Genomic DNA, 18,390 nt, shown 5'->3' with positions numbered 1-18,390 from the left:
ATACCAAACTCAGATCTCTGAACTTATCAATCAAGTCCAATTCCCTCACCATCATCATTGACATATGCAACGAATTTTTACTCAACATGTCAGCTACAACATTGGCTTTACCATTATGGTAACTAAATCCAAAATAAGAATCCTTTAGAAATTTGAGCCATCTCCTCTGTCTCATCTTCAACTTCTTCTGATCGAATAGATACTTCAAACTCTTGTGATCACTTGACACCTCAAATATGGAGCCAAATAGATATGTCTCCAAATCTTTAACACGAACACCACTGTTGCCAAATTCAGATCATGTGTAGGGTAATTCTTTTAATAAACTTTCAAATATCTAAAATTATAAGCCATAACCTGAACATTATGCATCAACATACCAGTTAGACCCATCTTCAAAGCATCACAATACACAATAAAGGATTCACTGGGACTCGGCAAAACCAAAATTGGAACCGATGTTAGGTTCTTCTTTAGTTCTTGAAAACTCCCTTCACACTAAACACATTGTACATAATCTTGGCCCTTTTGAGTCAACTGCTTCAAAGGCAATGCTAACTTCGAAAAGCCTTCGATAAACCTTCTGTAATAACCAGCCAAACCAAGAAAACTTTTGATCTCAGTAACAGAATTCAGAGTTTCCCATTGTAACACAACATCGATCTTCGATGGATCCACAATAATACCACCACTATAAATCATGTGAACAAGGAAACTCACCTCTTTCAACCAGAACTCACACTTAGACAACTTCACATATAGCTTCTTGTTCTTCAAGGTCTGCAGCATAACTCTCACATGCTCCACATGCTCTTCATCGGATTTTGAATAAATCAAAATATCATCGATGAATACAACCACAAACTAATATAAGTACAAATGGAATATTCTATTCATGTACTCCATGAACACTCCAGGCGCATTGGACACATCAAACAACATCACTGAATATTTGTAGTGACCATACCTCGTTCTAAAAGAAATCTTCGGAATATTGTCGGTCTTTACAAGAATATGATGATAACCCGAATGTAAACCGATATTTCTAAACACATATGCACATACCAATTGATCCATCAAATTATCAATCCTCAAAAGTGGATACTTGTTCTTAATCGTCACTTTATTCAACTGTCGGTAGTCAACACACAGTCTCATGCTACCGTCTTTCTTTTTTACTAACACCAATGCTCCCCGTGGAGAAACACTCAACCGAACAAACTTCTTCTCAAGAAGATCATCTAATTATTTCTTCAACTCACTTAGATCTGGAGCAGACATGTTATAGGGAGCCATCGACACAGGACTAATACCAAGTACAAAGTCTATAGCAAACTCCACCTCACACTCTGACGGCAAATCACTGATGTCATCTGGGAATACCTCATGAAAATCAAACACCATTGGTAGATCCGTAATCATCCTTTCTCTTCCCCCATTCATGGATGTGAATACCATGAACACTTGAGCACTCTCACTCAAGGACATTTGTACCTGCCTCGCGATCATGAAACTCGACTCCACACTCTCTACGAGATCAAGAAACTGCACTGACTTATCAAAACAATTAATAAACACATGGTTAAACTCCAACCAATTCATCCTCAGAATAACGTCAAGTTGACTTAGAGACAAACACACAAAGTCCATCCCAAAATCTCTCCCAAAAAATTTCACATGACAATTCAAACACATTAAATAACTAGTCATTAAACCACTAGTTGGGGTATCAATGATCATACTACAAATCATAGCAGACACCTCTAACTTCAACCTCGACACAAACTCTGCAGATATAAGTGAATGTGTCTCATCCATATCAATAATAGTAATCAAAAGAGTATTATTGATAAAGCACGTACCTCGAATCAAGTTATCTGATGTAGTAGTCTTTGCTCCAGAAAACACAAACACCTTCCCTCTAGACTGATCCTTCTCTGATTTCTCACATTTGGTACTAATATGACCTCACTCTCCATAGTTAAAGCAAGTCATATTATTGCCCCTACAATCAGTAGCGCAATGACCTGACTTCCCACACTTGAAGCAGTTAACAGTTGTGCTCTTGTACTCAAGAGCATGATGTCCATACTCACCACACTTAAAGCATCTCATAGAAATAGGATTATTTCCCCCAGTTCGCTTTATCAGCTAGAGTACTATACAATTTCCCACAGATTTGACTCTTCCCTTTCCTTTCATAATACACTATTAGTGTGCAAATCGGGTTGTGATATCTTCATCATAGATTCTGCACTTATTCACCAAGACAGAAAAATGGAGGATCTCCTGATAACTGATACCATGTTTGATCTCAGAACATAGCATGTTCTCAAACTTTATGCACTTCAAACCCTCCACAACAACACTATTATAATGCGGATAAAACTTCACTAGCTCCTCAAACTTTGCAGCATACTCTGCAACCGTCAAATTCCCTTGCTTCAACTCAAGGAATTCAATCTCCTTCTTGCTACGCACATCCTCAGGAAATTACTTCTCCAGAAACTGTGCTCTGAACACATCCCAAGTAATCTTGGTACCAATCACCTCTAGCCTCTGACGTGCCTTATCCCACTAATCTTCTGCTTCTTCAAACAACATGTGAGTAACAAACAGAACCTTCTTCTCATCCATACATGCCATCACTCGGGAGATCTTTTCAATCTCTTTCATTCATGCATGAGCATCCTTCATGTCATACCTACCCTTGAACATCGGTGGATTATTCCTCTAAAATTTCCTCAGTCCACGGAACTTGTCACTAGCCTGATTCTACTGTCCATACAATGCCTGAGCCACCGACTCTAAAGCATCAACAATTGTGCAATCATTTCTTCCAGCCATTATGCACATAACTAAACAAACATTAGAAGAAATAATGCATCGATAGTGTACATACATATGTCGCGTACTAGGGAATAATTATCATGTCAAAAATCTGGGTTGATGGATCGACCTGCTCTGATACCACTATGTAACACCCTACTTCTCGAATCGACAATTAAATAATAAAACATGTATCAAAACATAAGTATTCTTCAAGTAGGATATTACTCTCAGAATCCAAACCATCAAAACTCTTTAAACCACATCATATTGAGAAACAACTCGTTTAATAAGTGTAGCGGTGTATTCGTCACTTTATGATTTATTGATTAAATCAAAAGCAAAGCATACAAAGATAGAGTCACCACCGCACTTTTATTTATCCAAAGGAATGGCTAAAAAGCGAACAAAATCCTAAGAAGTTTTACACATAGAAAACTAATGAAAAGATCAGAGATCTGGGTAAGGGGTTAATTACGCAATGGGAAGGTGTTAGACACCCAAAACGTCCTAGGTACTCCTAGGGAGCCCTTTTCACAACTTGTTGTATGAAATGTTATTTGTTTATGAAATATTTATTGTGCAAACATGATTGAAGGGATGAGAAAAGAATATACAATTTATTATTTTTGTGTTTGAACGGATGAACCCGTTGCCTACGTACCTTTCCATGGAGGGTAAGGATTAAAATGCCGTAGTTCGGCTAAAAGATTTCCAAAATATGGGTGAATTGATTTTAAAACAAAATCCCTAAGGTCTTTCGTTATCCACGGGAGAAAACTTAACCTATACAAACAACAAGTCCAACATGTGAGAAAAGCTTCAACTTGCTAGTGAGGGATTAACCCTATAATAAGCAAGGAAGTCTTACAATTCAATCACTAAGGACAAAAGGTGAGATTAACATCAACCAACTAGGATAAATCAAACCTATGGCTAATGTATGAAAACTTATCAAGAAAGTGGACTTGAGCCACAAAACAATTGAATGAGTGGAATTAATCAATTAGAATTTATTCACAAAAATAGTCAAAGTGTTATTAGAATTCAATTCAAAGGAAGTATTGTGAAAATGAAGTTTGAAAAATCAGAGGCTTAAGGCCTAGGTTTCTAATTTGAAAAGAAATGAAAATGTTTGCACAATATTTTTTGGTTTTGGGTTAACATGCAAATGGAGGTTTAAAGAAACAAAAAGGTAGGAGGGTGAGGGAGTAAAACTTCTTAGATGTTCACCTCTTGAGATCATATGTAGATGATTCAAGTGATTCCTTTGGAATAGGCAACAATGCAATAAGCAAATAACAAGATGAACAAAGTAAATGGATACCGGATGCCAATCAATGGACTTACACCAATCTCCTAAAACAAAGAGAAACATGGATACCAGATGCCAATCTATGGACTTATACTAGTCTCACAAAGCAAAGAAACAAGGATACCAGAGGCCAATCAATGGACTTATACTAGTCTCACAAAACAAAGCAACAAGGATACCAGATGCCAATCAATGGACTTATACTAGTCTCCAAGGAATGATCATAGGAAACAACTGCCAATAGCTGGACTTACAATTGACTCCTCACAAGAAACAAACAACAAATACAATAAGCAAGAGGAAACAAGTTACCAATAAATGGTCTTACACTCGACTCCAAGGAAAGGAATGCCAATGAATGGTCTTAGTTCCAAATCCCACCAGATCATAGGAAACAACTGCCAATAGCTGGACTTACAATTGACTCCTCAATGGACAAAACAAAAATGTCACAAAGATATGAACAATGATTATGAAATGATATACAAGTAATGAAGATAGATGCACCAAGGCACACATAAGCAAATATGTACAGACGAATCAAGTAAGCAAACAAACAAGTCAATTAGCACACACTATATACAACCAATTAGGCTCAAGCAAGGTTAGGCTTTACAGCCAACTGGAATGGGATATTTTGTGCTCTTAACCCTAACATTGAGAGTTAGGGTGAAGCAGATGAAATGGATATGAGGGTTGTGCCTCATAGCTCTTATCCCTGGTCAGGGAGAGCTTTAAACAATAGAAAGTGTGGGAGTTCAGAAAGTTGGAACTCTTCTCCACAAATGATTGACTCTATAAGATCTTGGGTTATTATTCACCATGCATCAACACATGGTGTGAGCAAGGTGAATGACATACTGAGTAGCAGGAGATGGATTACACATCTCTTTTATCTGCCAATTGCCTCATAAGAGGACTTTTCCTACTTGGCACAAAATTAAACAAACAAAAACATTGCCTCTTAAGGAGGGCTTCAGACAGGTGCCTACCAATAACAGTAGGTCTTCCAGACTACATGAAGATTAGGGATTATACCTAAGTGGTTAAGCAACCAAGCAAAGCAAAGTTCAAAATGAACTTAAAGCAACTTAAGTACCTGTGGAAATAACTAAACAGATCAATACAATACTCAGACAAACAGACAACAGTCAATAAGCAACAAACAATCCCAATGTACAAAAGGTGTAAGCCAAAAGGCAAACTCAAGTGAGTTAACATCAACCTACAAAACACATAAGTGTTAGTAATCAAAAGCAAACATCAATATTCAACTGATGAAGCATCATCAACTATGGAACTTGGATGCTTTAACCTGAAATCAAAGCTCACATGTAAGCAACAAACCACTAGGTCAAAGCCTAGGGTCAAAGATGGAGAAAAAATTTAAAACAGGAGCTGAAAATTAACATAAAGTAACTTCAAACACCTATTGACATATTCAAAAAGGTCTCACATCAAAATCAATCACCAAATGAATTTCATGATCAAGTGAAGTTCAAGGCAATTTCAAAGCTCATATGTGATCATCATGAATGAGAAATTCAAATCAAAACAGAAATGATTCAAATAAATCTGGAAAAAATCATGCATATTCAAAACATCTAACATGATCAACATACAAAAGATCAGCAACATTGGAGATCATTTGGCATGGCAATCACATTGTACAAGTTGAACAATCAAAGGTGTGACACAAATTGTCACACCAAGTTAACACAAGCATAAAACAGCAATGGAGCATGGGAAAAATACCAAACCAAAACCAAAATGTTCATCAATGTGTCAAGAAGCTACATACAAAATTTCAGAGCCATTGGATTATTTTTGAGCATTTTATGATGGAAAGGACAAGGCAATATCACACATGCATATGTATTCTGTTAATACCTTAGGATTGGCATTAATTTTGTAAAACAAATAATGTAATCATCTCTGTTGTTTTAATATGTTGGGTTGAAGAAGTTCAACGTCTGGACCAACATGTCATGTACGATGTCACGACATCATGTCTGTGACATCGCATATGTGTAGAAAACTGAATTAATTAATTCAGTATATATTCTGGGATTAGTAAGGATATTTGGTGAATATCCTAACTCCCATGTGGAGGTCTTAAAGACTCAATCAGAATATATATAGGCTCAAAATAAGGAGATATATATGGAGAGATTCTAGGATTGAAGACCTTGTTTGTAGCAGAAATTTTCTGTTGTATTTGTAACAGCAAAGAACAAGTTTGCTGCGATTTCTGAAGGCCCAAATCAAATGGGTGATTAGGTATTAAATAGCACATTGTAACCTAGTTTGTGTAAGCCTCTTAGAATGAATTTTTAGGGGTGTGTGTGAGGTAAACCTCCCAATCTGTGGGAAGGTTACCATGTGTTTCTCAGTGGTCAAAGCTGAGAGTATGTGTAACTCAAAGCCTGTAGGCAAGAGTGATTATGTTCTTGAATGAAGCTGTGAAGCAAGTTCAAGGTGTGTTAACATTACATTGTATTTGTAGTGATAAAAATGGAAACTGGAGGTTTCTATCTAGGAGTTCCTAGGTATAGATTGCATTGGGTAGGGATTAAGTGAAGGGTTGTAAACGGGGGAGTTTAACTCTGAATTAATACTGCTGATAGTGGATCTTCTTCCTGGCTTGGTATGCCCCCAGATGTAGGTCGTGTTGGACTGAACTGGGTTAACAATTTCCTGTGTTTGTTTTCCTTCTGTATGCTATAATCCTTCTGCCATAACACAGCTGGTATCCGAGTCTGCCTGTCAAGATGATAACAGACCTGGTACATAGCCTTCTGGTTGAATGTCAATCAGAATGTCTTGACATTCATCATTGACAGCATATACTGAATAATAGGCAAGTTGGCTTTTATGCTTCAGTTCAGTATATATTTAAGTCTGGTTTTCAAGTGGAAAACAGACATGGCCAAGGATCATTGTGAAACTGTCAAACTGGATGTCTAGACAGTTGTTCATGTATGCTGATACTGAATTAGAGACTGGTTGGTCTTCTACAGTACAGCAAATTTAGCACAGTCTGGTTTGTTTAGGAACATAACAGAATCAGCATGCTGTATATGTTCTGACTGTTCAACTGAATGTTGTGACATTCATTCCTGACAGCATGTGCTAAAGTGTAGGATGATTAGTTTTTCTGTTACAGCATTTTTCTCAGGCTATTCTTTAGGAATTCAACAGCTGAGCTAAAATTCAGGAAACCAACTACTACCCTACAATTAATGAACCTAACAAATGGCCTATCTGTTAGCAATCTAATAAGTGGTAATTAGATTAATGTATTCAACTTTATTTCACGAAATACAAGTAAAAGGCAAGCATACTGGAATAAGGTAACAGATGATGTCCAAACCAAGATTAAGACATCGTGCTGATAACTGTGTAGGAAAACAACAGAAGTGAGTGCTATGATGGATCTTTGCTGAGTTTGTATACCAGATGCACAGGACTAGAGGTTCCTTCCCTCTAGGGTGACATAGAAGGAGATGTCGTGACATCTGTGAAAGAGTGTGTCAGTACAGGGTTTTTAATGTGTTAACTGTCTTGCTGTATTAGTTACAATGTTGGATCAGATGTCATGACTTGGAGTAGAACATCTGAATTCTGACTATGCCAGAATTTCAAATGGTATCAGAGCTGGCATCCTGTCTGTTTCTGGATGAGATCCATGGGTGATACTTTCTGGTATCTTGCAAGGAGTTATGTTAGTACTGATGCTGGAACCTGTGAAAGGCTCTGTATTCTCCCTGAATGGTCCCTTGAAGTAGGTGGATGGACTGTTCATGGCGGGAATGGCGTGTAACTGTCTCTGGTGGTTGGCAATTGGCCTGTGTGTGGGACAGTTGTGCCAGTATTGAATCACATTCAAACTTGGTATGGTCTTGGAGGCTGATCTGGTGAAATGTGTGTTCATAGGTTGAGTTGTATTATGATTTCCGCTGCATAATACCTGGCAAAACTCAAACTCTGATGTAGTTTCCCCTCATGTGAATGAAAGAATGTTGTATTCAAGATTTCATCATATTCTAGTGAAGATGTCAAAGATACTTGAGTCTCATCAAGTCCACTCTTCGTGGTAAGAATCACCTGATCACTGATTCTTGTACTCTCCTGGGTAGTGTATATGAAGACCTTGAAGACTTTCAAGGAGGGCTTGCTTCAAGGAGGTAAAACTAATGTTCTATGTGATGTTAGAACATGTTGTTCAACAAGTATGCAGCTACTGGTTGAAGAGCAGATGTTTTTAGGTGTCAAACAAAGGGAGACCTTGTTTGGAACCTACTCCTGACCTGGAAGAGGAGACATCTGTGTGTGCTCAGTTGACAAGGATAGGGTCAACTAGGTGTGTGCTCAAGAAGGTCACTCATAGAAGTCTGACCTTTAGAAGTGGAGCTGGTTGAGGTGTGACATTGTGCAATTTCCTGTTGGTTGTCTTACTCCTGTAGATTGATCAGGGTGGGATAGTTGTTCCCTGAAGTACTATGTAGTGGTGGAAGACAAGTCCCCTGAATGTTAGAAGTCAATATTGGGGTAACCTGATTGCTATATCATTTAAGAGGATTAGAACCATGAATCTTGTTATTCAAACACCACGTTCAGAAGTGGCAGTTCTTTCAAGGAGTGAGAATATGAAGATTCAGAGGTTGGTTGAGGTAGTATGCTCTGGCAATGCATATCTACTATGGACTGGTGTTGTTGTCTTTCACTAGTACTTATGGTCAGCTGAAGTCTGATTGGTGTGATTGGAGTATGTATAGGTATAACTCATAGAGTTAGGTGCCACTGGTAGGGATGGTGTATGTCATGTTGAGACATGTCTGTACAATGCATGGATATTGGTGTGAAGTTTCCATGATTGTTAATTTGAGGGGGAGTTTTGGTTAACCTCCTCACATTTGGTCAGCCTAGGGTATGGTTGGCTGTTGACCTGTGTCACATGGGTTCTGGTGGTTGTGTGACACATTTGCAAGGAAGAATTCATCTCTCTCATTCCTAAGGGTGAATTTAATCTGGGAAGACATTCAAAATTGTTGAGGTGCTTGCAAGCAGAAGATGCTGACACAAGAAGAGTACTTTCAAAGTATTCTTATGGTGGAAGTATCTGAAAGGATAATTGGGAAAGGATTTAAGATCAATGTTTACTTGTGCCAAGTACAAGTGTTTAATTGATTATCCTTGGAGCTCAAGATGACTGATGTTCTTAAAGATGTTGGAACATCACTTCTTCAAGACCCTGTGCAGAATCACAGGAAGGATAGTACATTGGCTTATGATCTATCTCTTTGGTGGCAGCAAAAGCATATGATCTCTGAAAAGGTTTCCTGGCAAGAAACATGTTCAGCCTTGGTATGTACAAGAAGAAGAAGACATCATAGTCTTGATGGTGGTCACTTGGATCAGTTTATTTCTGATCTAGGTAAGGAAGTGCATTAGCTTATGCACACTGTGGAGTCAAGAACAAGTGGCAGCAGTCTTGACATCATGGAAACAGCCTTGCTTTAGGATGTGGAATCATTGGTATAGCTGAAGGGTTAGTTTCTAACTGGTCCTTCTGAAGACTCATGCATCAGAGTGTCTGATGTCTTTGGAGAAGAAGCATGGATTCATCAAGGTGTGAGCTTGGATGACTTAACTGCAAACCTGCAGGATGGAGGTTGTTTACTCAAACTTGGTTCCACAATTAAGTCTATGAGAACATTGAACTCTTGTTCTGTGAAGGGAGGAAGTTCTTTCAAGTGGCAGAAGAAGGAGCTGAATTCAACAGCTAGATGTCAAAACACAATGTTGTGACATTTGGTTCAACATCAGATTCTTAGTTGGTGAAGTGACACATCAACTTGAGATAGAAGGGTCTACAGGGTTGTAGATTGGATACTTCAAAAAGGTCGTTCTCGATGCAGTTCTTTGGGGTTGCTGGATAGAAAGGATGCTACATGTTCATGTCTTAGAAAATCTAAGTTTTGTTCAACATGTAGCTTGAAGTTCAAGTCTCACTTGGAAGGTCAGAATATCTTTGGGAGAGGTCTGATAAACGTGGAGAGGTCAAAGAATGGCATTTGACTTTTTCATATGAGGATTCATGAAGGAGGTAATCAACTAGTGGCATTTGGTCTATCTCAGAAGTGAGTTCGAAGAATCAAGATAATCTACATATGGCAGCTGATTATTCTTGAGGAAAGTCTGAGACAAATTACTTTTGAGCAGAAAAGTAGTAAGTTGAAGACAAAAATGAGGTATTTTCTATTCATATCTTGGAGCTTGTGGTAGAAGTTATGAGCTATCTATGGAAGATTATCTCTTGTAATGGGATGAGAATGCATATGTCCCAATTTGTGTATGGTTTCTTTTGGATCAAGCTGGTGACTCAGTGATATCTGAAGATTATCAGATGGTGTTCTTTGGTATGGTGTGAAGGCCGTCCTAACTAATGTTAGAACTTGTCTGCGAAGTGGCTTTCTGTTCTGGTTAGAAGAGAGACTGACACAGAGTGTGGATGTGTTCAGCCAAGAGGGTTGATCAGAGGGTGTGCTCTTGAAGACATGAAGATGCGTCTTATGTTTTCCATTCATCAAGTGGTCTGGAATCTCTTTGAATCAGAAAATATGTAAAGGTCCAACTTTGGGGGTGTTGGATATGATCATGTCTGACCTCCAAGAGAGTAGGTTGTCCATGACAGGGGGAGTTTGTCCTTGTGCTGCAAGTAATCATCAAGCTTGTGGTCTATGTGCTCTCAGATAACTGGGTATGGCACCTTGTTAGTTATCAGGATGCTGTGATGTATGTCAAGGCTAAGTGAGCAGAAGAATGTCTGACCGGATGTCATGACATTGCTCTGGACAATGTTGTTATTTCCTTCTGAATCTTAAAGTCATTAGGAATTATGGATGTGATGTGTCTAATACTGATGGTCACAGTTGTGTGGTACAGGGGGAGTAACCATCTACTGGTGCTTGTGATTTTGGCTTTAGCAGTGCCAGATGTCAAGTCTCTACTGGAGGTATGAAAATGGTCTTAGGAAATGTTGAGAGGAAGAATACTTGAAGAATGCAGGAAAAAGCCACGTTGAATGTTAAGACATCGCGTGCAACGTGTCTGACTGCATATAGGGAATAGTCTCCATGCACTGGAACTGCTGTTTTGGAAAAGAAACAGTCAAGAGCTATAAAAGGTATTCAAAGATAGTCTGCGATTTTGTTGGTGATTCTCTGACTGTTTCTCAGCAAATATTAATGAATCTTGACCAAGCATTTATTCCTACCGTTAATTCCTAAGCATGGGCTGGACTATTTAAAGGATGTAATAGCCCTCTTCTTCTCACAAGAGAAACACTCCATTCCCTCTGAATCATGGGGTATGTTAAGGTTTGGGCAAATTGCGCCTGGATCTGGTTTTGTGAGGGGTTCCTTTACAAATGTTTAGCTAAAAGGGGGGAGAGAAATATAGTCCTGAGGTTGAGAATGTACCAGAAGCAAGTAAAAAGTGGTAGCAAGCATAAGTTGGCTTCAGGCACAGAAGTCACCAACTGGGTATATCACTTGTGTCTTGTGATCTGAGTTAAGAGGACAGTTGTGTCTTGTGATCTGAGTTACATTATCTATGTACTCAGCATTACATATTCTTCCGGAAGCTCTCCTGTTGAGGGAAAGGGTTCTGGTACAACTGATCCGTGTTCCTCTACTTCCTCATGTACACCAACCTTGGTGTTTGTGGTGGTAGAGTCAATGACAGAGATGAAGAGCATACCCATAATGGGATGTATTGTCCAGTGTAATGTTTATTTGTTTTAGCTAAAATTTGCCAAAGGGGGAGATTGTTAATACCTTAGGATTGGCATTAATTTTATAAAACAAATAATGTAATCATCTCTGTTGTTTTAATATGTTGGGTTGAAGAAGTTCAACATCTGGACCAACATGTCATGTGCGATGTCACGAGAGAAATATAGTCCTGAGGTTGAGAATGTACCAGAAGCAAGTAAAAAGTGGTAGCAAGCATAAGTTGGCTTCAGGCACAGAAGTCACCAACTGGGTATATCACTTGTGTCTTGTGATCTGAGTTAAGAGGACAGTTGTGTCTTGTGATCTGAGTTACATTATCTATGTACTCCGCATTACATATTCTTCCGGAAGCTCTCCTGTTGAGGGAAAGGGTTCTGATACAACTGATCTGTGTTCCTCTACTTCCTCATGTACACCAACCTTGGTGTTTGTGGTGGTAGAGTCAATGACAGAGATGAAGAGCATACCCATAATGGGATGTATTGTCCAGTGTAATGTTTATTTGTTTTAGCTAAAATTTGCCAAAGGGGGAGATTGTTAATACCTTAGGATTGGCATTAATTTTGTAAAACAAATAATGTAATCATCTCTGTTGTTTTAATATGTTGGGTTGAAGAAGTTCAACATCTGGACCAACATGTCATGTGCGATGTCACGAGAGAAATATAGTCCTGAGGTTGAGAATGTACCAGAAGCAAGTAAAAAGTGGTAGCAAGCATAAGTTGGCTTCAGGCACAGAAGTCACCAACTGGGTATATCACTTGTGTCTTGTGATCTGAGTTAAGAGGACAGTTGTGTCTTGTGATCTGAGTTACATTATCTATGTACTCAGCATTACATATTCTTCCGGAAGCTCTCCTGTTGAGGGAAAGGGTTCTGGTACAACTGATCCGTGTTCCTCTACTTCCTCATGTACACCAACCTTGGTGTTTGTGGTGGTGGAGTCAATGACAGAGATGAAGAGCATACCCATAATGGGATGTATTGTCCAGTGTAATGTTTATTTGTTTTAGCTAAAATTTGCTAAAGGGGGAGATTGTTAATACCTTAGGATTGGCATTAATTTTGTAAAACAAATAATGTAATCATCTCTTTTGTTTTAATATGTCGGGTTGAAGAAGTTCAACATCTGGACCAACATGTCATGTACGATGTCACGACATCATGCCTGTGACATCGCACATGTGTAGAAAACTGAATTAATTAATTCAGTATATATTCTGGGATTAGTAAGGATATTTGGTGAATATCCTAACTCCCATGTGGAGGTCTTAAAGACTCAATCAGAATATATATAGGCTCAAAATAAGGAGATATATATGGAGAGATTCTAGGATTGAAGACCTTGTTTGTAGCAGAAATTTTCTGCTGTATTTGTAACAGCAAAGAACAAGTTTGCTGCGATTTCTGAAGGCCCAAATCCAGTTGGGTGATTAGGTTATAAATAGCACATTGTAACCTAGTTTGTGTAAGCCTCTTAGAATGAATTTTTAGGGGTGTGTGTGAGGTAAACCTCCCAATCTGTGGGAAGGTTACCATGTGTTTCTCAGTGGTCAAAGCTGAGAGTATGTGTAACTCAAAGCATGTAGGCAAGAGTGATTATGTTCTTGAATGAAGCTGTGAAGCAAGTTCAAGGTGTGTTAACATTACATTGTATTTGTAGTGATAGGAATGGAAAGTAAAGGTTTCTATCTAGGAGTTCCTAGGTATAGATTGCATTGGGTAGGGATTAAGTGAAGGGTTGTAAACGGGGGAGTTTAACTCTGAATTAATACTGCTGATAGTGGATCTTCTTCCTGGCTTGGTATGCCCCCAGATGTAGGTCGTGTTGGACTGAACTGGGTTAACAATTTCCTGTGTTTGTTTTCCTTCTGTATGCTATAATCCTTCTGCCATAACACAGCTGGTATCCCAGTCTGCCTGTCAAGATGATAACAGACCTGGTACATAGCCTTCTGGTTGAATGTCAATCAGAATGTCTTGACATTCATCATTGACAGCATATACTGAATAATAGGCAAGTTGGCTTTTATGCTTCAGTTCAGTATATATTTAAGTCTGGTTTTCAAGTGGAAAACAGACATGGCCAAGGATCATTGTGAAACTGTCAAACTGGATGTCTAGGCAGTTGTTCATGTATGTTGATACTGAATTAGAGACTGGTTGGTCTTCTACAGTACAGCAAATTTAGCACAGTCTGGTTTGTTTAGGAACATAACAGAATCAGCATGATGTATATGTTCTGACTGTCAAACTGAATGTTGTGACATTCATTCCTGACAGCATGTGCTAAAGTGTAAGATGATTAGTTTTTCTGTTACAACATTTTTCTCAGGCTATTCTTTAAGAATTCAACAGCTGAGCTAAAATTCAGGAAACCAACTAGTACCCTACAATTAATGAACCTAACAAATGGCCTATCTGTTAGCAATCTAATAAGTGGTAATTAGATTAATGTATTCAACTTTATTTCACGAAATACAAGTAAAAGGCAAGCATACTGGAATAAGGTAACAGATGATGTCCAAACCAAGATTAAGACATCGTGCTGATAACTGTGTAGGAAAACAACAGAAGTGAGTGCTATGATGGATCTTTGCTGAGTTTGTATACCAGATGCACAGGACTAGAGGTTCCTTCCCTCTAGGGTGACATAGAAGGAGATGTCGTGACATCTGTGAAAGAGTGTGTCAGTACAGGGTTTTTAATGTGTTAACTGTCTTGCTGTATTAGTTACAATGTTGGATCAGATGTCATGACTTGGAGTAGAACATCTGAATTCTGACTACGCCAGAATTTCATATTCAATCATCCTAGAACAAAATACTTTTCCAGCCAGGCACAACTTGCAAATTCATGCTCATAAAAAACTAGACAAAATAAGGAGCAATTTGCAAAAAATTGGAGTGAAATTGATGCATTTTTCAATTTATTGTGATTTTTTGAAGTTGATGGAAAAATTTGAAGTCAAGTGAAACAAGCATGGCAAATAAAGGAGGGAAACATGGAAATAGCATGGCATTTTGAAAAACTACACTCGACCAGGATCGAACCATTGCCACATTCAAATTTTGGCGCTCAACATGAAACGACGCCGTATTGACTTAAAACCCTAGCGCGCCCAGAAATTCGTAGCTAATCCAAAATCCGTAGCAAAATCGTAACAAAACCGTGGCTAGTTCTGGAAACGATGAATGTTCATAGGTTGAAGATGAAGATCATGATTATCTTCATCTGGATTTTCTAGAAAATCTCAAAACGTCCAGAAATCAACAAAAATAACACCAAACGATTCGTCATGTCATGTACATTCAAGATCAACAATCAAAACATGCAAAAACATCAAAACAAACTCGGATCGAAGAGAATCATTTCAACCTGTCAAATATTCAATCATCCATAACTAACTCAAAACAGCACCAAATCACACGATTCAAAGCTCAGATTCATCAGGACAACAAGATCTACAATAATATCCTAATGAATTCAAGAATTATTGAGATCGAATCATGACCTCTTGAAGTGCAGAGCCTTTGAATCGCGCGCTACAAGCTCAGCCAAGCTCCAAATCTTCTTTACAATGCTTATGGAGTTGATTGATGATGAATTTGAAGCTCCAGCATACACGAATCCAACTCAATTTGCAAATTCATGGAACCTTCAAGCTTTGAGTATGAGCAAATATGGCACGGTTTTATCCAATTTCACGTCCAAATCTTCTCAAAAATGCTTCAGGAGTATGAATCAATCAATAGAAATGGTTCTTGTGTGAAGAATTGCAAAATATTTTTGAGAGAAAAATTTGGAGAATTTTGAGATTCAGATCTGAAAATGTAGTTAATGGCAAATGCAGTTATGTTTTACCTTATATATACCATGCTAATCATGTTTAAAACCTGTTTAAGCCAAAGCTAATTGAAATTAATCAAGTTTTAAGGTGTATGCACAAATTGGATTTTCACCCCCATGCATGGAATGCATGTGTGAACAGTACACGAATCTGATCCAAATTCTCTTAAACAAGGCCCATGCACACTTTTGAATTGGTTTTGTATGCATACAATCATCCAAAATGGTTTTATGAAATTTCTCTTCAAAAACTTCATGAATGAGCACATGATAATGCAAATGGAATTCAAGCCATGTAATGAGATGTTTGGAAACTACAAGTCATGAGGAGAATATTGCAAAAAGAACCACTTATTTTGGAGCTTTGGTTCAAAAGTTATGCTCATTTGAAGTCCCATGCACACTTTGCCATGATTGGATCATATCTCCTCAACCACACATCATAAATCCATGATCTTGGACTTTTTGGAAATGGGAGAGAAAGATCTACAACTTTCATGTTCAACAAAATTTCATTTTAAGCTTTCTTGATGATGTATTCTTGAGTTGCAGTTGGTCCAAAACCTTTCCATTTTTGGAAAGTTCAAATTATAGGTCACTTGCTATTTTGGGAAATTTTTGACTGGACCTCAAATTCTTCAACGTGAGTGTTTGAAATGTCAAATGAGACTTGTTTAAACATGAATGAAGTATTTCTAGTCACTTCCCACCTCCAAATCCACCATTGACTTTGCAGTTGACTCTCTAGGTCTTCAGATGACCTGAAAATGTTCTGATGAAATTCAAGCCTCTACCACTTGGGATTTTGCTTCAAAATGACATCATAACTCATATGAACTCTTGTGAATGATTGTGGGGTCCAAATCTCAAGAATGACCACCATCTATTTCTCAATGACTGCCTTTAATTGCCTTGACCTGTTAATGCTTCATCTGCAAGACAAAGGTTAGATGACATATTTTTGTACTTTTGGTTAGTGATTAAAAGAAAAGCAATGATATACAAATGCAAACATGCTTGGTGATCAAGAACCACTCTCAAGAAGATAACCCACCCACAGGGAAGGAAGCAAGGTGTCCAATGATCCTTGAGGCAATGCAATGATATGATATGATACCATGAGGGATCTTAGGGACAAAATTGGGGTCTTACAGATGCCCCTATTTAAGGTCATTCTAGCCGGAGAAGTGAAGGTTAAAATCTTCATCTCGACACGGTAGAATGGGCTTAAATAACAATAATGAGACAAATTTTGGTCCCTAAGAGACCTCATGATGCAAATGTATGCATGCAAAAGAAACAACCTCTGTGGGGAATACTGGTCCACAAAGAAAGGACGATCCATCGGAGCAATACACTTACCAGGAACAGAGACTCTAACAGGACTCTCATGGGGGGTAAGGAAAAGAAAAAGAATGCGTGAGCAGGACACGACTCTGAATTAGGGGAAACAAGAACTAGACACAGCGCGAGCAGAACACGACTGGACTAGAGACCTTACTGGGGAGTAAAGGACTCAAACTGGGGAAAAGAAAAAGAAATTTCCAGAGGGAAACAAATCCATTGGAAAGACTCAAGCTGAGTCAAACTATCCACGAAGGACACTTCGGATGAAAATCCGGACTCGGACTGGGGAAAAAGATTCACACAGAATCTCCCTGCCAGGGAAAACTGCATATATTGGGGAAAACGCCAATACAGCAAAAGGGCGAAATCACAACGGAAACTCAACCGGGGAATGTCTAACAAAGAGACTCTCCTGGAGAAAACTTGCAAGATGAGGTGTTACCGGCTACTGGGTAACAAACTCAAAGAAACATGTGATTTAAACACCGGTTACTGGGTGAAAGAACAACAAGCTCAGGAAGAATGAATATCTAAGACCAGTATAAGGGTGAGAGATATCAATCAACCAAACATCTGAGAAAGACCTGAAAAAGGTACACCAGGGGACCAAAGTCATAATAGGAAGCAGAAAGGAAGGAACACCAGGGATACCGGTTACTGGGCATATAATAGGTGACCGACCAAAGCGTGAATTGGTATATATGCCAAAACACTCATCATCCGAAAGGAGGGCTTGAAAAAGCAAATCGACTTACAGGATGGACATTCGACTCCGCAACGGGAAAGCGAATCTTACTCAGCTGGGGAAAAACCCAAAGAGCGCATGAGATATAATATCCATTACCGTCAGAATGTGGATAGTATACTCGCATGAGATATATTATCTATTACCGTCAGAACGTAAATAGTATACTCGCATGGAAGGAACACAGGGATACCGGTTACTGGGTATATAATAGGTGACCTACCGAAAACGTGAATTGGTTTTTACTGCCAAGACACTCATCATCCTGAAGAGAGCAAAACGCAAACTTATCAAAGGATGGATATTCGATTCTACAAAGAATACGAATCTTACTCCGCTGGGGAAAATCAACAAAGGATTCCAACCAAAGAGCGCATGAGATATATTATTCATTACCGTCAGAACGTGAATAATACACTCGAAAAGGAAGAGACACCAGAGATACCGGTTACTGGGCATATAATAGGTGACCAACCAAAAAGAGAAACAATCGTTACCAACAACAA

At 38.5% G+C, this 18,390-nt stretch overlaps 1 protein-coding gene across 1 annotated transcript; it reads right to left on the bottom strand.

Annotated features, from left to right (window-relative positions):
• Nucleotides 1-1,245: 1,245 nt before the first annotated feature.
• On the bottom strand, nucleotides 1,246-1,818 carry LOC127096704 (uncharacterized). Its single transcript, XM_051035259.1, has one exon. The coding sequence runs from the start codon at nucleotides 1,816-1,818 to the stop codon at nucleotides 1,246-1,248; it is 573 nt and encodes a 190-aa protein (XP_050891216.1).
• Between the last annotated feature and the right edge of the window lie 16,572 nt (nucleotides 1,819-18,390).

Source organism: Lathyrus oleraceus, chromosome 1 (assembly GCF_024323335.1).
Source record: "Lathyrus oleraceus cultivar Zhongwan6 chromosome 1, CAAS_Psat_ZW6_1.0, whole genome shotgun sequence".
NCBI lineage: Eukaryota > Viridiplantae > Streptophyta > Magnoliopsida > Fabales > Fabaceae > Lathyrus > Lathyrus oleraceus.
The sequence above is the reverse complement of the archived record's forward strand: the minus strand, read 5'-3'. Positions and strand labels throughout refer to the sequence as shown.

Coding starts and splice junctions, on each gene's coding strand:
- LOC127096704 (XM_051035259.1), bottom strand. CDS start 1,818: ATGGATGAGACACATTCACTTATATCTGCAGAGTTTGTGTCGAGGTTG.